General features: G+C 33.6%; 1 protein-coding gene across 1 annotated transcript in view; it reads right to left on the minus strand.

Annotated features, from left to right (window-relative positions):
- LOC111051810 (excitatory amino acid transporter) overlaps nt 1–22,848 on the minus strand; it is a 33,238-nt gene extending 10,390 nt beyond the window's left edge. The window contains exons 1-5 of the mRNA XM_022338372.2: nt 21,083–22,848; nt 8,250–8,373; nt 2,721–2,919; nt 1,338–1,545; nt 217–280 (exon numbers count right to left, since the gene is read on the minus strand). Of these exons, the coding sequence (XP_022194064.2) occupies nt 217–280; nt 1,338–1,545; nt 2,721–2,919; nt 8,250–8,373; nt 21,083–21,159 (672 nt within the window). The 5' untranslated portion in view covers nt 21,160–22,848. The remainder of the gene's footprint in view (nt 1–216; nt 281–1,337; nt 1,546–2,720; nt 2,920–8,249; nt 8,374–21,082) is intronic.
- Nucleotides 22,849–23,071: the final 223 nt, after the last annotated feature.

Below are 23,071 nucleotides of genomic sequence, written 5' to 3' on the forward strand. Positions count from 1 at the left end.
CATAAATCAGCGGTGTTTCAACAATGAATAAATTATAATTTCAATGAATAAATATACACCCCACTATAATTGAAGTAAGCTTTCTGGTGCAGAGATATTGAGCTTTCAAATTCAAACTCCAAGTTACAATCGATACTACGTTGTTTAATTGTGATTTAAGTTTATTGATTATTAACAAGTAGTGTTACTGTGGTAATCTATTGAAATATGTCTTACCATTTTGTATGTTGTTTGAACCTGTTGAAAGCATGCTTGAACCAAATTGTCGGGGAACATATTCCTATAAACAGAAAATATAAAACATTAGTACGTACCTCATATAAGACATTGTATTCTAGATAATTGGTAAAAAATTATTTTCTCAATGTGAGCTATGTCATCACACTTCTGATACTAATGGTTTCTACTCATTACAACTTGAATTTACAATGTCTAGGTTGTCAAAATATACGAATATAAATTGAATAAATAAACATGATATTTATATTAATACAAATGAATATGATCAGCATTCAAATACAGATCCTTAAAGGTATATATCTTGAATTATAAAAACCAAGGTCTATAAAAATACGAGGTCTATCAAGGTATTTATCGACCTTGATAAAAACGATTAGATACCAGTGTAACCATGTGGTCAACGCCTTAACTACTGATTTACTACCCTCTAATGCTGCGGTGTGTGATTGAAAAGTTTTCATCAAATTAATGTGTCACTAATAATTCAATAGTAATACAGTTATAATGTACTGGAATAGTTGTGTATTTTTAAACGATCCAGGGCCTGGTTGCTCAAAAGCCTGTTGAATTTTGATAATGATTAAATGACACAAGAACCAATCGCAAAAGGCTTTTTCAAATATTTTATATTTATTTAGCGTATGTCATCTTTGTCAAATTTGGAAGATTTCACACTGTTATAAGTGCACGTGAAGGGTTGAAATGTACTGTATTGCCTGGAGACTGGCTACAGTATAGTCGTTTGCCTCGTCCAGGTAGGCACGTCTCTCACATTCAAATATGATGTGGTGCACTGTTTGCTCCATCGCCCCACAGTCACATAGTGGGGAGTCTGCAAGTCCTCATTTGAAAAATGCATTGCATCTCTCATGTTGAGATCGAATTCTGTTAAGTGCCACTCAGATTTGCCGGGGGAGCTCAAAACCAGGAGGCCTAGTGCATGAGAAATAGCTCTCCAGCATTCCTGGTTTTTTTCGAAAAGAAGGCTCCTCCGATTGGTTCGTAATCATTTGGTTCTCGTGGCAGTTAATCACGATTAGAATTTAACAGGATTTGTGCAACCAGGCATTAGTTGTAATGTATGCTTAGAATGGCACCTGATGATGTCCAATATGGCGTCGAGAGTGGAGACCTTGGTGTGGTCGGCAGGCCGTGCCATGTTAGCCTTGATGTGCGGATTGCCCGGGTGGATGATGAGCACCAGGATGATGCCCACGATGGCCGCCATTATGGTCGTTGTGAAGTAGTAGACCAGCGCACGCACGCCCATGCGCCCTGACGAGCGCGCGTCCAGCTGGGCCATGCCTAACATAACAAAATTGTTGAATACTGATTGTATAGATAGGCGTTAATGATGACTACATCACAATAAATGTACACTCATCGACAAGTTATTAATGAATTTGAAACAATTTATTGATGATGTAGTTCGGAGTACACCTAAATCTGTACCTTAATAGATACAATAAATGTATTACCTGCAATAAATCGATTACCTACAATAAATGTATACTGATGGATAACTTGATAATACATGTGATACAATTATTGATAATGTGGTTCGGGGCGAGTGGGTCTACACAGTCATCACATCTACACATCATCCTTCTCGTTATACATGCACAAGCCTTCAGCAATATTTTTCCCAATTTACAATGATAACATATTGATTACTTAATGGAATGAATCGACTACCGTATTTGTATTTATTTTTCAATTTTACAACTGAAAAATTCCTAATTCTGCCTGTACTGTGATAGTGTTTAGTGTAAAGTTTATAACATACCTAGATTACTTTTCTCTATTCATAGTATGGAGGATAAATAAGACTACACTCAGACTTCTTAGAAGTGATGATTTTTCCTTTACATGTGAAAGTTGTCAGATACCAATTGAGGACGAAGCAAATGTTACATTTCAAAAGTTGTGATATGATGTCACTCATTAACGTTCTGTGTGGTAGTGTAGATGATAGTGTGGTGAATATAAAAAAATTTCCATCTAAAATATGAAAATTTGAAATTGACAAAGCCTTCTGTTAATTGAGTATCTAGATTTTGTTATTACGAGTATAATCTTTCATCAATACATTACTGAGTATTTAGATTTTGTTTATATATTCTATCATGTATTATCTATTATGTTAATATAATCCAATATCAATATCCTGTAAATAGATACTCAATCACCGTTGAGCAGAATATAAATAGTAGTTGGAATGGATCAGAATAACAGACAGTGTATTATCATTTGAATAAGCTATTCCGAATATTCCAATTAAATTCAATTATACAAACTTGATTCAAATTGATATTGGTATATTTATTTAGGAATTCAAGAATTTGAAATTTATTATTATTGGGTATGTATCATGGGCTTAACTCAGGTTTATTTTTGAGTTTCCAAGAGATCTAAGATTACTTGGAATTAGAATTATCAATGAAAATTTCAAGTGTATGATCGATGAATGTCTGACAGACCTGCTATTAGTGATGATATGATAAGCGGCAGAATGAACATTTTGAGGAGCCGCATGAGAATCTCCCCCGGAAATGAGATGAGCATAATGGTGTCATCCTCCAACTGAGCCAATCGCCCTATGAAGCCCAGCAGCATTCCCAGCACCACCCCACCTATGGTTAGCACCAGTAGGATGTTTAGGCGCATCCATTCCAACACCTGAAACATCAAATCTTTTGTCAAAGACAAGACATAAAGATTAGCCCCACAAATGTCCGACAAGAATCTTGCAAAGTGGAATCTAATCAACACAATATGAAGACTCAATTATTATATCAGACATTCTAGCTCTGCAGTCTTTTTTCTAAGAAGCTGAATGAGTTCGTTAGGCTGGCCACTAACGGTAGGATATGCATGATGCACATGTCGTCATACATTGCTATGTCATCACAACGAAAGAATTCAAACAAAATTTTCCGAGGCTAGTTATCTCCTATTTTTCGTTGTTTTTTTCTTTGCTGCTCTACTTGAAGAAAAATTATTTTTCTATCATTATAATTCATAATTTTCCAATTGTTTATTTATTGTTTATTTTATGTTAGAAGCCTCTCGATGATAGCAAAACATGTATGATGAACATGTGTATGTGTGCATGATAAACATATTTATCATGCGTGTCCTACAATTAGTGGCCAGTCTCAGATAGTAGAGCTCTTGAAAATGTTTACTTTGCTCTATTCCATTCACTTCTGCCATAAAAAGTTGTGTTTTGAGTAGCTACCTAGTTCAACCCATGCAGTTCAGATATTCAGAATGTTAACATGGACAATGACAAATCATGAAATATGAGAGAATTCATTCGCACAAGCTGTATAGCTCATTATAAAAATCCAAATACTCTTTCACTACCAAGCTTGTTGATTTTTGAAGCCCTCTACTTTATTGATAGAAATAAAAATGAATTCAACAAAGGTGGAATGTTCCAATCAATACTAGAAAAAGATGAAACCTGAGAGATGACAATCATCGGACCAGTTGAATTATTTATGAGAAAACAGTGAAGAGTGTTGGCTCTATTATAACTTATTGCCAGAACAAGTATGTACTGGGGATGAGTTCAAAGTGAAGTTTGAGAAAAGATTATTGACTATAATTATTATGTTATTTATGTAATGATTAATTCTAAGCTAATTATAAGAACAGTAGAGTAACTCCTTCACTTTTCAAATTACTTATAAATCCTTATACTCCTCAACCCTTCTATAAGCGGTCAGCTTCCGTTAGAAAATGATATTTTTCAAAGTGAAACAGCTTTACAAAATACATTTCGATGATGTTTCAATCAATAAATAATAAAGGAATAAAGGAATGAAGGAAAGCTCTTGATTTAATTGAATTCTTATTGCCAGGAATTGAAAATACATTGATGTACAATACATCTTCTAGAGAATAGAATAGAATAGAATAGAATAAATTTAATTTCACTTGCTCAAAATGCAATACAATATGAATATATAGTAAATAGTATATATTTATGCATTAAACAATATTATTACAAAGCATTTGAAAATAAATAAATAAAAAGTATATAATACATAACTAGCATATCACCTATTTGTTCATATAAATAATAAACTGTAAATTGTTATAATATACTTATACTTATACTATAATTTGTTATAATAATAAACTGTAAATTTAAAAATTTGAAGGGAATTTTGTATTATGACCAAATGAACATAAAATATATCTTCTCGAAAATACAAATATATTATAATTATTGACATTGTACAACCAAAAAATAATGCATAATATGCATATTGATGCAAGTGGAATAAATACTAGCTTGCAAAGTGAGAGAAATATCACTTGAGTGCAAGCAGGAGTCGTTTGGTTCTTCAAGCGCACACACACACGCACACACACACACATTCACACATTAAAAAAATTATAAATGCCTAATAGGACTCGAATTTTGAGATACAAAATTATTCAAAGGGTGTATAATCATGCTCAATGCAGCACAATAAACCATTCCTCAACATCATTTGGATGAGCTTCGAAAAGCCAAGGCTTTAGTTTTGATTTAAATTTTTTGAAGGTTCTCAAATTTTTAATTTCTGCAGGCAGAATATTGTAGAACTTCGGCCCAAGAAATAGAAAGCACTTCTGAAAGAGAGTACAGCTTGCTTTAGGGCATCTCACCAATCCCAGAGTTATCTGCCGCGTTTGCTGGGAATGATTACCCTCAACCATGGGCTGACCAATAGAGCTAGGACCTTGAAGACGTACATATGTCTGAAAGGCAATGCATTTATCCGTCTGAAGAAAGGGAAAGAATGGGTTTGTCTGTGAACTCCAAATATAACTCGAACTGCTGCTTTTTGTAATGTAATTATTGATTTGGAGTGAGAAATGTAGGTTGAAGCCCAGCATGCTATCCCATAATCCAATTTGGAGTTAAGGAAAGCAAAGTATAGTTGACGCAAAATATTTGGGGGAAGGAATTGCCTTAGATTATAGAAAACTCTTAACAAGTAGAATAGATGCTTCCTTAGACCCAGAACATGGATATTCCATGACAATTTATCATCTACAACCAACCCAAGATATCTTATAGACGGATTTCTTTCTACAACAATGCAGTTACACTGCATCCTATTGCAGTCAATTTCATGATAGAAAATAGGGACATTCAACATGAGTGGTGATGACAAAGAAAAAGTTAAGTAATTTGTTTTTGCAGCATTTAGTGTTAACTTATTGTAATTAAACCAAAGGCGGAGTGTATCAAGATCTTGCTGCATCATCACTTGCAGTTCTTCAACATTTTTAGATGAGTAAGAAAATGCAGTGTCATCAGCAAAAGACGTTGTAATGCCATTGAACTTGTAAGAGAATAGGTCATTAATGTACACAAGAAATAGTAGGGGTCCAAGAACAGATCCTTGGGGCACACCATTGCTAATACCAAGAATGTTACTGTTTACACCTCCAATGGAAACATACTGCTCCCTATTTTCAAGGTATGATTTCATCTATTCTGAAGCCCGGCCACGGATACCAGCAGTATTTAGTTTTTTAAGTAGAATAGAATGGTCAACCGTATCAAATGCCTTCTGTATGTCAAGGAATAGTCCAGAAACCTTTACATTTCTTGCATTCAATCCCGAATAAATCTGTGAAATGAAGTTATATAATGCCATTTCAGTACTCAATCCCTCCTGAAATCCAAACTGACTCCTATAGAAAAAGTTATTACTCTTCAAAAAGTGAAAAATTCTCCTCCTCACAATCTTCTCAAATATTTTTGAGAACACAGACAAGAGAGATATTGGTCTGTAATTTGAAGGATCCGAACGACTCCCACTCTTAAATACAGGAATCACCTTGGCAATCTTCAAGGGATCAGGGAAAATACCTGTATATATACTTGCATTAAAGATATCATATAGAACTGGAACCAATGGTACGGCAATTTTTTTTAAAAGATGTGAGGAGATACAATCAGGACCAGGAGACTTACCATCCTTCAAAGAATTTATTTCAGTAAGGATCTCATGGAAATCTATTGGTCTTATGAAAATAGTATTATAGACATTCTCTGATTTGAAACAAGATTTGTAATTATCTATATTATTTTGAGTCAATGGACTCATTGAAGAGATTAGTCTGGTGGGAACTCCAATGAAGTAATTATTGAAAGACTCAGCTATCATTTGCTCATCAGATATTACCGCATCATCCATTTTCAATTCAATAGTCTGATTCTTCTTCGAGGTCTGTCCACATAAGTTATTTATTTCCCTCCATTGATTTTTTACAGATAGGTCTTTCAAATTCGAATAGTACTTTGTTTTCTCTAGTTTGATCCATGTTTTTATATTATTTTTCAAAGCAATATACGAATTTTTGTGCCTATTATTATTAGGATTCCTAGCTAGTGCCTTAAAAATCTTATCACGATTTTTTATTGCTATACATAAACCGTCTGTCATCCAAGGTTTGAGCTTTTCAAGTCGGGTATAAGGAGACTTAATACCACTGTGCGTTTGGACTGGTTCAAATAGTTCTTCAATACATCTAAAAATAAAGACATTTTAGTATTTATATTGTCACTCAAATAAATGGGATCCCAATCATGGTGCATCAACAATGATATTAATTTATCATAATCAATTCTATCTTTTTAAAAATCAGCTTGGCTATTTTTATGAACATTTGACTCTGAGATAGCAATCGACACAGCTCGGTGATCGGTTAGCAGAGTATCAATAACATAACTACTGAACTCATGATTATGTTTTATTGACCTGAAGAAGATATGATCTATGCATGTTGAGCTTGACGAAGTCACTCTGGTGTCTATATCAATAAGCGATTTATATCCATTACTAATCATAATTTCCAGATATTCGAGCGTATTACTATTATTCATATCATTTATATTGATATTGAGGTCGCCTATCATCAAAGAATCCGAGTCACGATGTTGCTCCAAGAAAGCAACAAGGCCACTCAAGAATTGACTGATCTCAACTCCATGTCATCTATATAAGCACAGAATACTAAATTTATAATTCAAAAGTTCACACTCTAAGAAAATGGAGTCAGATCCATCAATAATTATACTATCAATTTTAGAGCATCGAAGGCCACTCTCCACTGAAACATAAACCATTATACCTGATGCTGCAGTAAAATCACTACCAGCATGGAAACTCTCATAACCTTCAATATTAAATAATCGATGATCATGACAAGATTGAAGCCAAGTCTCAGACAAAACAATGATTGATGGTAACTTCTTCCAAGAATTAATATAAGTGATAAAATCGTCGAAATTTCTATTTATACTGCGTATATTCTGATGCACTATGGTTCTATTACCATCTTCTGCTAAGGAGGATGAATTTATTTCATCTATACCTAAAATATAGCTACAGCTACCGGTACCTTCCATTTTGAACAAAAGTACATTTTATAATACTATTACCAACATTCATACAAAACACATTCACACATGAACCAACTAAATAAGAAACAAACTTATTAAAGTAAATAAGAGTATTGGGAAAAATGAAAAGAAAATACTCAATCTAGAGTATGTAAGATAGAACAAATCAATTTAATCACAATTATTGTGGAAGAGACGTTCCAAGTAGAATTCAGAATAGATGAGCATTGGAAGGCAAAATTATCGAGGAAGAGTCATAGATTCATGGAAATTATCCATTCATCAATCTTCCTAGACATATCTTCATAATCTTCGAGTAAATATGGAATACATTTTAAAGAATTAACTTTTAATCTGTGAAGAAATCACGATCAATCTAGGTCTGAGTTGAATAGAAAAATCTATAATCAGATTCACTTAAAATTGTCAGCATTTCTTGAAGCGAAGCGTTTGCGATATCCATAAGGAATGCTGACAGTTGGAGGTTAATCTCACTGTATAATCAAGTAAAGAATTATGAATTGATCTTGGAGGTCATAGAGATTAATAATATTTGAAGGGATGAAAATTGAATTGAAAGAATCTCACTTACCACATCGGCTCTGCTCAGATCAGGTAATTGTATGTGGATGACATGTGCCTTTCCTTTTTTCTCCTTATCTGAGGATGTAGCAGAGCTTTTGCCTCCTCCAGAGGAACCGGCATTTTGGTCATTCCTGCAATTCGAAACAATTGGAAAATTCATTATTCTATGTTGATCTAGTAAACATACCAAAACACGTTCAATAACATGTCAGATAGCTTCAAAGGCAGGGCAAAAGGAAATTCTTAGTCTATATGGAGATGAGCTGTCAACATTGCTTGTAAATAACGTAGGGGATTTCTATCCAACCATTGCTTACGTGAATACTGAATTGCATTGTACTATAGCTAGTAATATTAGCAGTGAATTAGTTCGAGGATACACAGGGATACATGCTGTTGAGTTTCAATTCAGTGTATTTCAGTGTTCAGTGATTTTCGTTCTATCTCTTTCTGGCTTGTTTTCTTTTCTTCTTTTCCACTCTTCATTCACCCTTGCTGTTGAAAGCATGAGATGAACATCGACTTGTCAGGATCTGCAGTGGTGAGTGCTTGCCAATAATGTCATGACAAATTAATTGCTTTGCGTTCGCTTACTTAGAGGGGCTAAACGCCAAGCACGAAGCACGAAGCATCAGTCTCCAACTTGATATGATTTCGACAGGTCTAAAGGAAGAGACGATGAGGAGGAGGGGAAGGAGAAGGTGAGATAGAAGTGAGAAAGAGTGAAGAAGAAACCGGAGAATGAGAGAAAGTCATTAGGAGAGAGAACTGAAAGGTGTAGAGTAGTAGAAAAATTGATAAGAAGTTAAGGGCGGAGAAATGGGAGGATAAAGGAGAAATAAAAGTGAAAAGACAGAGGAAAAATATGGTGATTGGAGGGAGATAGGAGTGAAGGGGAAAGGATAATGAGGAGGAAGGGGAGATGGGTGAAAAGGTTTATATAAAAATAAAGGAGACTCGAGAGTATGTATAACGTATAAGGGAGATGAATGAGGAATTGTTGACGAAAACAAACAAGATGGTCTCATATGGAAATGGAGGTACTATAGAAAGAAGAAGAAGAAGAAGAAAAAGAAGAAGAAAAAGATGAAGAAGAAGAAGAAGAAGAGAAGAAGAAGAAGAAGAAGAAGAAGAAGAAGAAGAAGAAGAAGAAAAAGAAGAAGAAGATGATGATGATGATGATGATGATGAAGAAGAGAGGTTTCATGCTTCTCAACTCCATGCTTCTGGTTGAATGCTTTTACATAGCTGAAAGGAAGCTTCTGTAATGACAAACTCCATGTAAACAGGCTAATGCTTGGCTGATTGCAAATATTGATGAGTAGATAATCAGGATATCGGATGGATATTGAGTGAAGAAATCGAGTAAATGGCTGAGAAAATTGAATAAGAGACAAGAAGGAAGTAAGTTAGGTTGACATCGGATTTAACTTACTGTAGTGACATTCAGAGTCAATAGAAATGATAGGACAGCTTAATTGCCACGTTTCTATAGTAGGTAGCTGTGATCCAAGTCATACCGTATATCGGTATATATTATCATAGAGAAACAATAGCTTAAGTAGATATCACATGGTATAGGACGTTTATGTCGCAACTTTTACTGTTAAGCTTATCTCAAGCCGATTACTGTTGATTATTGTCGAATTTCACCACTGTTTTGTTGGGGTGAGAGTGTATGAACGGTACAATATGAGAGACTACCAGTGTCACTCAGCTTCACGGGAAAGAATTACATGATCTATTGGCTTGAGATAACAGTAAGAGTTGCGACATAAACGCCCTATACCATGCGATATCTACTTATGCTATCGTTTCTCTATGATATTATATAATACCAGTGACACCTTGGGTTGGAGAACTGGCTCATGAACTGTTGTATTGTTCTTTCAAATCCGCAACTTGTAATTATACGGAGTTAATGAAAATTATGCAAAGAACTAAAATATTTATCCGCAACTTGTAATTATACTGAGTTAATGAAAATTATGGAAACAACTAAAATATTTTTTTTCCAATGATAGATTGACAGTAGGTTTCATGGGGATCGTATTCGAATTAGAAGAAAAACAACTTTTCTGTCGCTTCAAAATTTTTGTCCGTCATCTTGGATCTCTCATAAGAATCCAATTTCATCTTGAATCCAGCTTCATTTTGAATAATTTAATACATAATTAAAAACAGAATTTCAAGAGAAAATAAATGGCGAAAACCGCACATCGATATCTCAAATCGTTTCAAAGATATTCACATTTAGGGCCGGTTTCCGAGCTCGGAATTTAGCCAAGTTTTAGACTTTAAACAGCTGGAGTCAGAAAATTGGCTTTCCGAAGCGGGGCGTAGTCGTAGTTTTTATGATAAACTTTATTTTCTCATTTCCATAATAATTGGAAACGTTTTTCCTTGACGAAATGAAACATTCCTAAATAATTCAAAATAGCTGAAACTTTACACTATTTTCTCTTTATTTTATTTTGTGTTCAATTTTATAGTTTTTCGAAATTCAAACGTGGACTACGACTATGCCCCTTTTCGGAAATCCAATTTTCTGACTTTATCTGTTCAAAGTTTAGAACTCAGTTAAATCCCAAGTTCGGAAACCGGCCCTAAAAATACCAATAAAATCATAGAGAAATTGAATAAATGAGTACATTGAAAATCTAAGTATATCAACTATCTTATTTTGCTTTTTCAATATAACCTTTGCGGTCTTTTGCTTTTTCAATAGTAACTTCAACTTTCATTTCAACACTTTGAAAAAAATTATCTGTTGTATTTCTAATGTACTCATAATTCCATTTCTCCAAGTATTTTGAATGTCAATATATTTGAGAGATTGATGTGCGGTTCTTACAATCCATATTCTCTTGGAAATCTGTTTTAAGCTGGGTTTACACCAAAGTTATTAACAAAATGTTAATAACTCAATCCTTATAGATTCTATTAGACTGAACATAACTTATCATACATATGATGAACATATGTGTTTGTCAAGTCCCGTTCAATCCAATAGAATCTATAAGGATAAAGTTATTAACATTTTGTTAATAACTTTGGTGTAAACCCAGCTTAATCATGTATTAATGGGCCCGTTCTGTGTACATGGAATGTGGTAAATTGTCTGATTCACAATTTACCAAGTAAAAAGTTCCGCGTTCCATGGGAGGAATTTTGACAGATTCTGTTCTAGAAACCTGTTCCAGTTCCAAAATCCTGCCCCACAGTCGAAATGTGGTAAATTGTCCGACCTGGTACAGTTCCAACTATCTGAGCTCTCATTGGTCGATTATTGTAGTCTGCTTGCTTCTCTGCGCATGCGCTGATAGTTTGTTCACCATAGTATAGCATAGAATACATAACCAACAATATGATTTTTGATAACCATTCATTAAATGAATTTTTCTCAATAGAAAATTTGAAAGTAATGGAATAAAATAAATTTGCACTTTTCTAAACGGTAGGTTTGTAAAACAGCCTTTCTTCATTCACGCAGCTAGTAAACGACACATTTTAGTGTAAATCAACTTTATAATTATGTGCGCGCCAAAAGCTTGGACCAACGATTTTGAAATGGCGTTCGATGGGAACATTTTGCATTAGTCACGTGATGGAACAATTTACGATTGGAACTGGAACAATTTACTGTACACAATATTGACAACCCTCCCATTTGAAAAATGAAGTTTAATTCAATATGCCGGATCCAAGATGCCGATCCAAATTTTGAAGCTACAGAAAAATGTTTTTTCTATTCAATTCAAATAGGATCGTCAATGAAACCTACTGTCAAATTATTTTTGGAAAAGAAATATTTAGCTGTTTCCATAATTTTCACCAATTCTGTTGGCCTATGTGAATCCATGGAACTATAGGCTACAGACGATTTGGCAATGGTGCGGAATTGGAAAAGGATAGGGATAACTGCTTTGTCTAATGACAGACAACGATAGCAAACCAATTTCAATCATGACTCAAAAGCATAAGTTTCACAACATTAGTAGAAGATGTGATGTGATACAGATTGGATTAGACTGGAATGAGGTAAACAGTTAGGCTAACAAGGAATTGGTGTTCAATGACAGAAGTTTCCAACCAAATTTTCTTTTTGGCGAATCAGCTCTGGGTATATGTCACTTTTCGCGACCCATTTAAACACCCCCTCTCTCTCCAGCTATTAGTCATCATTATACATATTATGCTAGGTGCGAGACACATTTTATTTGCTCATACATTATTTAATTTCAAATTATCCAACTATCTATTACTTGAGAACTTGAAATACTTCATGGCCTTTTCATCAAACATACACTGAACATATATATACATATACTCAATCTCTCAAATAGATCCATTTTCAACGAAGACATTCATAAAAAAGCTGGGGTAATTTCAAAAGTACTAAAGAATCTTAGTAGTATCAAGCATGATTGGGATATTTTAAAAAATGCCTTGGTGACCCATTCGTGGGACACGACCCACGGGTTGGGAACCGGTGTTCTATGATAATGAGAGCTCTGTTCACTTCTCATTGAATCGCAATAATTTAGTTTAAATTCTATCAGAAAATACAAAGATAATTGCGACTCAAACAACAAGTCTTGAAAAATGCAGAATAATCCCACATTAAGGGGTGCTACCCAGTAGGGCAGAAAAAGAATACTATTAGAGCTTATGGGAGTATTCACACACTGGAAGAATACAAAAATGTATTAACATTCAAACATTTAAACATTTAAACATTTAAACATTTAAACATTTAAACATTTAAACATTTAAACATTTAAACATTTAAACATTTAAACATTAAACATTTAAACATTTAAACATTTAAACATTTAACATTTAACATTTAAACATTTAAACATTTAAACATTTAACATTTAAACATTTAAACATTTAACATTAAACATTAAACATTTAAACATTAAACATTTAACATTTAAACATTTAAACATTTAAACATTTAAACATTTAAACATTAAACATTTAAACATTTAAACATTTAAACATTTAAACATTTAAACATTTAAACATTAAACATTAAACATTTAAACATTTAAACATTTAAACATTTAAACATTTAAACATTTAAACATTTAAACATTAAACATTTAAACATTTAAACATTTAAACATTTAAACATTTAAACATTTAAACATTAAACATTTAAACATTTAAACATTCAAACATTTAAACATTAAACATTTAACATTTAAACATTTAAACATTTAAACATTTAAACATTCAAACATTGAACATTTAACATTTAAACATTTAAACATTTAAACATTTAAAATTTAAACATTTAAACATTTAAACATTTAAACATTTAAACATTTAAACATTTAAACATTTAAACATTTAAACATTTAAACATTTAAACATTTAAACATTTAAACATTTAAAATTTAAACATTTAAACATTTAAACATTTAAACATTTAAACATTTAAACATTTAAACATTTAAACATTTAAACATTTAAACATTTGAACATTTAAACATTAAACATTTAAACTTAAACATTTATACATTTAAACATTTAAACATTTAAACATTTAAACATTTAAACATTTAAACATTTAAACATTTAAACATTAAACATTTAAACATTTAAACATTTAAACATTTGAACATTTAAACATTTAACATTTAAACATTTAAACATTTAAACATTTAAACATTTAAACATTTAAACATTTAAACATTTGAACATTTAAACATTTAAACATTTAAACATTTAAACATTTAAACATTTAAACATTTGAGCATTTAAACATTTAAACATTTAATCATTTAATCATTTAATCATTTAATCATTTAATCATTTATACATTTAAACATTTAAACATTTAAACATTTAAACATTTAATCATTTAATCATTTAAACATTTAAATATTAAGAGAAATGCCCAACCGTCAACTTGAATCTTAGTCCTCACTTCGCTCGGTCAATTATTATGTTAGATTTCAGCTGAAATCATGCTTCGGCGCATAAAACACAGCCAGTCTGATAACTCCCAAATAACATAAGCTGTTTTAAATGAATGGAAAAAAATTTAGAAATTACTTTATTAATCCAGCTGACTGGATGATAAATCCCAAACAATTTTTTTCTTATTCATTTTCAATGTTATTTTGTTATTTATGTCGAAAAAGGACGAAGTGGTGAGCTAATTTCATTGTCCAACGAACTTGACATGTGAAGAGGTTCGAAGAATACGTGTTCAAAATTTGAAGCTGATTGATAAAATTGTTCAAAAGTTATTGGTAAACATTCGGTAGACAAACATACAAACAGACAGACACACAAACGGACAACGATTCTGGCCTTAACTCAAAAGTAAAAACTCGCTAGCGTTCATTCGATTAGTTGATTATTGTTAATCAATAATGATTACTTATACCTCAAACATATTTAATTTGCCAGATAAATATAAATTTTCTATGATTGAGGCTACAGACGATTTGGCAATGGTGCGGAATTGGAAAAGGATAGAGCTAACTGCTTTGTCTAATGACAGACAAGGATAGCAAACCAATGTTAATCATGACTCAAAAGCATAGATCTCACAACATTAGTAGATGATGTGATGTGATACAGATATTGGATTGGACTGGAATGAGGTAAACAGTTATGCTAGCAAGGAATTGGTGTTCAATGACACAAGTTTCCAACCAAATTCTCTTTTTGGCGAATAAGCTCTGGGTATATGTCACTTTTCGCGACCCATTTAAACACCCCCTCTCTCTCCAGCTATTAGTCATCATTATACATATTATGCTAGGTGCGAGACACATTTTATTTGCCCATATATTATTTAATTTCAAATTATCCAACTATCTATTACTTGAGAACTTGAAACACTTCATGGCCTTTTCATCACACATACACTGAACATTATATATACATATTATACTCAATCTCTCAATAACAAATTGATCCATTTTCAACGAAGACATTCATAAAAAAGCTGGGGTAATTTCAAAAGTACTAAAGAATTTTAGTAATATCAAGCATGATTGGGATATCTTAAAAAATGACTTGGTGACCCATTCGTGGGACACGACCCACGGGTTGGGAACCGGTGTTCTATGATAATGAGAGCTCTCTTCACTTCTTATTGGATCGCAATAATTTAGTTTAAATTCTAACAGAAAATACAAAGATAATTGCGACTTAAACAACAAGTGTTAACAACAAAAAATGTATTAATACTCATGTATAAACCAATCTGTTTTATTTCTGATCAGCAGAGTAGGAATTAATTGGAAAGTTGGTACTGATGGAGAATTACATGATTCTATAGTTATATTATGGTAACTAGAATATCTAGTTAAGCTGATTAATCTATTAAATTTAGTCATTCCAGAATTTTCCAGTAAATTAATTCATTGACAGAAATGAGTTCCATTGATGTGCAATTGTATTAAATTCAGTTTAGGTAACACTCAAACGTAGAAGAAAGTAACAGCATGGTTTTTCCTGTACTTAGAAATAGAGTATAAATGATAGTTTTTCTCAGCCAATTAGCGTTCAGCAAATTAAAATGACTGCTTGTACTTGATTGGTTGACATACAAGAAGGCAGTTGGCGATAGAGTTGGCATCTACCAATCTCATTGGAGGTGAGCGCTCTTTAAACTGTTGGCGTCGATTGACTGAGCAGCATCGATATTGATTTTATTTATAACTAGCCGTCAGGCTCGCTTCGCTCGCCATATCCGTCTAGCCAGGGGGCTCCGCCCTCTGGACCACCGTCTGGATCGTTCAGGAATGAGAACAGCAGGCTCGCTTCGCTCGCCTGCATTTTTCATTTGAGCATTTTTATCATATGTTAGGAGAATCAAGTCGGGGGTCCAGACTAAACGTCTTGCTAAACGGATATGGCGAGCGAAGGGAGCCTGACGGCTAGTAATATAATATTCCCAGGATTGAAGTAGCAGTGCCCAATCAATTTTTCCGCGATAAATGCATTTAAATCTTCAACTTGGTGCCAACCTAACAAAGTCAACTCAACTTAATGCCAACCTGACAAAATTATTAATTTAGTTGCCAGTTAACAACTGTTTCGAAGAGGTACTCTATCTAGATTATAGTTCTATAGTAACATATGATATGGAAATTCCAATTATAATTAAGAGATTGGGAGAAGAAGAATATACATGCTAAAAGACGAACTTTAAACCCTTAAAAACAACCCTTAGAGTTAAAATATTGCCAAAAGATTTCTTAGTGCGCCTCTAAAGGGCCAACTGGACATACCTACCAAATTTAAACGTTTTTGGTCCGGTAGATTTTTAGTTCTGCGAATGAGTGAGTGAGTGAGTGAGTGAGTGAGTGAGTGAGTGAGTCAGTCAGTCAGTGAGTGAGTGCCATTTCGCTTTTATATATATAGATCAACGCTGACAGTTCAGAAGCATATACAAAAAAATTGAATCCCACAATATTGATTTAAACAAGCAGCTTTCAGTGTCAATCTCTTCCTATGAATTTATTCGCTACTTTCAAAGTGTTTCAGTGTAATTTTGTATAGGAATTGATGATTTAGATTATGAAACAAGAATTCGATAATAGTTTTTTGATTTGAAGAGAAATGTTTGAGTCTATTTCAAGTCATTTCATCTATTCCATTAGTACCATTGAAGAACTTGATATTATTTTCCTATTCTTGATCATTTCATTCAGTCTAGAATGAAAAATTATTTCCAACTAATACTGCGTGTAGAGAAAGACATTACTTAGATTGTAGTTATATAACCCATTTTCAAAGAGATCCACAGTTATATCTTATGATATAAGATGTCATATCTTATGACATCTTATGAAAACCCTATATGAACGTATGTTTCTTACATTACATCAATTTTACTGTAGTACAGTATTTTATTATTATAACAATAATAACCATTGTAATATTTTACCACCAATATTTATCAGATTCCAAATTGAGAGATCATTTGAAAGCTATGATATCATTCTTTTTGAAAGTGAAAATCCACTCAGAAGTGAATAATCATCATGTTTATTCCTTTATTCACATTGAAGATTCTATTGGCCTTCATTACAAAATGAAAATGAGATCATAAAGTAACAGGCCCACGACAAGAAAAGCTTGAATCCTCAGTTTGATTGAAGCTATCTACAGTCGAAAGATGGTGCTTTCATTAAAAAAAGTTATTCTGCTTTCAATTCTCTCTAAAGAAAATAATGATTTCCTTATTAACCTATAAGGTAAAAGTCTCTGAAATAGGTTCTGTTGCTTAAGCAAACGTATAAGAAAAAGCTTTGGAATACTGCCTCACTTCCAAAAAACAAATTTCAAAGTTTCCCAAGCAAAACTTTCGAAGGTTCCTAAATTCTATTGACAAAGTTTTCACTTCAAGTTCCTCTACAAAACTCAAACTTTAGAAGCAAGCTTCGACAAACTGCTGCATACAAAATTGACCTCTATTGCATAGAACTTTGATGTCAGTTCGGTCTATAATTGAATGAAGGCCAACGCAGCCTTTCGGTCTATGAGATCCACTTCAAACGGTCAGCTCAATTCCAATGCTTCTCATTCAACCAATGCTAACTGTTCAAAGTGAAGCTCACTTGTTTGATTCAATTCTGTTCACAATCCTGTTGTTGTTGATGTCGATGATTATGACTATGATAGTGATGACGTTTATTCCGCAATCGAGATGCACTCCAGTGTAGCCTACATAATGCAATTTCAGTTGCATTGCAATTTAAACTGCTTTGTTGATAATGCAATTGGAGTTGCATTGTTGGAGATGTAGTTTAAATTGCTTTGGTGCAACGGGAGAAAGCCTTATTGCTTTTGGACAGTGATTGACAGTGTCACGTAAATGCATTTGTGCGCAAGGTTACTCCGCATATCAACGTGGAATAGTGGTAAAGTTATTTATTCAATATTGTATAATATAAAATCAGAGATAATACAAAGTGTCACTGACAGAGTCAGAGATAATACTGAATTAGTATCCATCTTAGTTTGAAAAGATCGTTCAAAATATTTATAATAACAATACAGAAACATGTGAACATGTTCACAAGAACATAAGAACCAATTGCATTATATTTCTGATCAGCAGAAGAGGAATAACCTTCCGGCAGTCGCGCTTTTGTAAAAAGGACAACAGTGTCAGTTTTTTTGCTGCACAAAACTATTGAATGGGGTGGATATCAGTGAATGAGTCACCTATGCATTCCAAAGCTTTCCCTCCATCACATCACTGAGTTGCAGTATCAACTGAGCAATGGTTCAGTCTTTAGGGGCCATTTAGTCGCGACAGTGCATAAGATAGGAAAGACTGTCTAGGGGACTGTAAACGAACCAATAACACAGAATTGATGGCTTTGCTAGATATACCTTATTGGGCTATGAAATGGTAATGATCCAAATGTTCATAGGCGTAAAATAATCCAAGAAGATGGAAAAAGTAATTATATAATTAACTAATATGTTTTGACAGTAAAGAGAGTACATAATAACACTTGGAAAATTGGATGTTGTACAAAATACAACACGCGCATGCTCGTGTGATTGAGTAGGGCGCGACTACCGGAAGATTAAGTAACGCATCATGCTTATGGAATATCCACAAATTTTATTACATTCACAATGGAATTTTCTTCTATATTCGTGTACATGTTTTATTGTTGAAACTGGAAAAATATAATTAATTCTCCTCTCAATATCTTAATGTCAAATTCATGCTTCAGTACCTAATAATCAACACGCCACTCATGTTTTCCTCTGTATTAATACATCTTAGGCCCGGTTGCCCAAAGCCAGTTTAATTTTAACCGTGATTAATTTCACTAAACCAATTAGAGTAGCCGTATTATCAAAGAAGCCTTCTCTGATTGGCTCTCCTGGAATTAATCACGGTTAAAATTTAACTTTTTTGTGCAACCGACACTTAGTAATGAAGTATTCAAGTGAATAAGTATTAAGAATTGAGTATGAACTCTAATTATTCAGACAGTGGTTCAGTCTGCATTTCGCAAAGAAGATAATGTGTGGAATGATTCAAATGTAATGAAATTACTTTTCCAGCAGAATGATCAAATTCAAATTTATCAATAACTGAATATCAAAGTTGAATTGAACATATTGGGAAATGACGAATGGGGAATTGTGTTAGTGATTTCACACACTAGCTAACAAATCACTATAACCTGTCTAGTTTGCTCATTTCTTAAGCTGGATTCGTACATATCAGTATCAGTGGACGCATCCGGTACATTGAGAATAATTTCACTGATTCCTAATGGGGCTATTCATACTTGCTCGGCCGGGCTGCGTGGCAATAGTCCCATTAGAAATCATGAGAATCATATTATCTTCCTTATACCAGACGCACGGATATTGGTGTGTGGGAAGGTAACTTGATACTGTACGAAATTTCCATCACAATAAAATAATATATTATAGAAAACTGAAAAGAATGTTGAAAAGGGAGAAGAAGAAGAAGGTTAAGAAGAGAGAAAGAGAAGAAGAAGAAGAAGAAGAGGAGAGAAAAGGAAGAAGGGAGAAGATACAATGATACGGATATGTAGGGATTCAGCTAAACCTCTACCACCTAGATTTGCAAAGCCATAGCTTGCGAATAGGTTACAAAGCCATAGTTTAAACTAACAGCTGACATTTCTCCGTTCAAACCGAGATTTGCATACGGGCCTTAGCCAAGTATGATAATTATAAAAAAAATCCAATCACCCAAATCAAATCCAATTCAGGGTGCTTTACGTCTAGGTTGCAACGTCATCAGTAGTGAATTAAATCAACCAATCAGAAATCTGATTAGAAATCAGCTGAATTGAAACTCTAGATTTGCAGTTTTCTGATTGGATAACACATCTCACATGTATTTTTCAGAGCTTACATATGCACATACAATAATTCTCAAGTACGAACTTGGCCAAATGTGCTCTGTGTGCCTGACAACCATAAACTAGGATTGTTCTGATTGGCTCCTGCTGGACAATCAATTTATACTTGACTTATAATGAAAAGAAATATGATACTGCAATTTCTCAAATGCTTATCAATACAATTATTACAATCGCTGTATTATTCTAATTCATAAGGTAAAATAATGATCATTGAACAATAATCCAAATTGACATGCTATCACTTCGACTGCAATTATTGATAGCAAACCACTAGGCCTATATCTCAGCATTTCAATTCCAATACTCATCAAAGCTCTTTCCTGTTGCCAATATTTAAAGTTGCATAAGTCTTCAGGGTGCATTAACCCTTGATAGAATGCTGATTGGATTTTCTTTTTTATAATTATCATACTTGGCTAAGGCCCGTATGCAAATACTCGGTTTGAACGGAGAAATGTCAGCTGTTCGTTTAAACTCCGTATGAAAAACATTATAATAATAATGTAGCCATATCTACTAGTAAACGTGGTTTAGCGTTAATCGTGGATGGTGCATATGGTCCTAAGCTGACTAAGTTCGATTCTAAAATTCGTTTATTAATACGTTCTTGCATGTAGAGCTGTACATTTATAATACAGAATCCCCATCCCCAAACATCCTGTAGTGAGTCCTACTCCAAACTGTCAGCAAAAATTATTAAAAATTACATTAATGCTTTCCAGCCAACCGATACTCATGATGGAGTGAATTTGACTGAAGACAACTAAAACAGACTTGGCTGACTTTGTTCTTGAAAATAGTTAATAAATGCTATCCTACATGTTTCATAGATTTAATATGTAATGTATTCAAAGCTCTATCATTCCTAAGTTTTTACTTAATATAGCTTGAAAAACATTTGTAACTCTGGGAGATAAATAGCTTTGGTACTCACCCACTTGCAGCCGTATTTTGCTCCTCAATAGTAGCCTCCTCCACTGGCGCTGATTCTTTTTTTTCTGAACTTGACATTCTATCACTTCTTAAAGTTCCCCTTCAATTCACTCAAAATCCAAACTGTTAAAAGGGTAAAAAACTGTAGCTGTGATAACTGGTGTGAGAGAATCCACTTGTTGATTCCCCACTGTTGAGTTTCATCCGATTCAAAATTCCTGTATATTAACGATTTTCACTGTATTTATTCAAGTTTCAGTACTACCATTTTCTGCTTTGATCTGATCTGCTATCACAGGTTCCACTATAACTGCTTATACCGCAATATTATTCTCCTGCATTCTTGAAGTTATTGTTTACTTTACTTGTGTAGCAATTCTTACCATTTTTTAAGCATTCTATATTATTTAAATGGGTTTCTTGAACTTCTCATCATTAGCATCTGGATATTTCTATGGAAATAGTTCCAACTTATACTTGTTCTATACTTTCAATTGCACATTTATACAGAAATCCTCTTCTTCACTCATGAATTGAACCTGCTCTCTACCTTCATGGTAACCACATAATATGTTTTACCTTATTTCATCTAATTCTATCTTGTTTCTATAATTTGTACTGCACTTGGCTCGTATACTCTTATATTTAGGACTATCTTCTTAATATTTAATGCCAACAATGGTTATAGGTTTTTATAAAGTATCCAATTGAAGTTGTTATTTCTCTTCCAAATGTAGGCCGATTTTTGCAATTTTATTCACTGCTTACTTCGTATCCATTCCAGTGGATAGCTTACTATTGTAGTCAAGAATGTAGTTGTGGGAATAGCTTGTAGCCTTACCTTTCCACCCCTGATGTTTGCAAACAATACTATATTTGAGGTGATCAACTTATCACTCAATTGTTTTTTGAATCTTCACTGATTAGTATTAGTATTCCAATATCATGCTTATCAGACTATCAGTTACTAGCTCTCCAGTGTTACTTTGCAATTTCCATTACCAGTTCCAGTTTTTCCAGTTATTTTTCAATAGTCAAATACCAACCAATCGATCAATGGAACTACTATTCTCACACTTATCTGTTATTCCACTTGTATATTTATTTCCAAAACCCTTAAAAAATTACCAAATCATTAGCTGTTTTAGCATGTATTGGATAGTTTTCAAATCCAACTATTCCCCAGCAACTTTCAACCTGTTGAATACTACTAGTTTGCGACCTGTGACTGTCTTCTGTTATATGATAGTTATCCTTAAAATAATGGTCGATGAAGGATGACTTGATGAGAATGATTACTACCTAATCATGAATATGAACAATGATAAGAAATGATCAAATGATCTATGAAAAGATCCCTGTATACGACATAATGACGGAACCGCACATTATCAGCGTTGCTCCACACCTGTTGAATACCACTACTTGTTGAAAATCGAACTTCCTGTAACTTTGAAACTGTCAAATCCCGTTTTTGGTATCTATTGCTGAGTTGTTATATTTGTGTTACAAATTCCTGTTCTATTCCATATTTGAATCGCACATTTTGAGACGTTTTACTTTTGCAAAACTCCGGATGATGTCACGCTGTATGTGATGTTCACGGTTTAAAATTATGGTTTTTCCGAGGGTTTTTTCGGAGTTTCCCGGGGTTTTCAGAGACGCGTGGTGGCTTCCATGTCAGCAGCAGCAGCGGCCGCGTGACGTGACGTGACGCAGCGTTACGTAACGCAGCGTCAACCGACCTCGGCCAGTCAACTCAGACCAGAGGGGAAATGCGAGCAAAAGGAGGGGAAACGGTGGAGAGAGAATGCGTGACGAGAGATAGCTATGATGAGGAGGTGACAAGGAGGGGAATTGGTGGAGAGAGAATGCGTGATGCGAGAAAGCTAGAATGAGGAGGTGATCGAAGAGTATGAGGAGGGCAATATGAGCCAGGACAGGAAAAGGAAAGGGTGAGGAAAAGAAAACGACAAAGAAGAATATAGAA

This window comes from Nilaparvata lugens, chromosome 7, assembly GCF_014356525.2.
Source record: "Nilaparvata lugens isolate BPH chromosome 7, ASM1435652v1, whole genome shotgun sequence".
Lineage (NCBI taxonomy): Eukaryota > Metazoa > Arthropoda > Insecta > Hemiptera > Delphacidae > Nilaparvata > Nilaparvata lugens.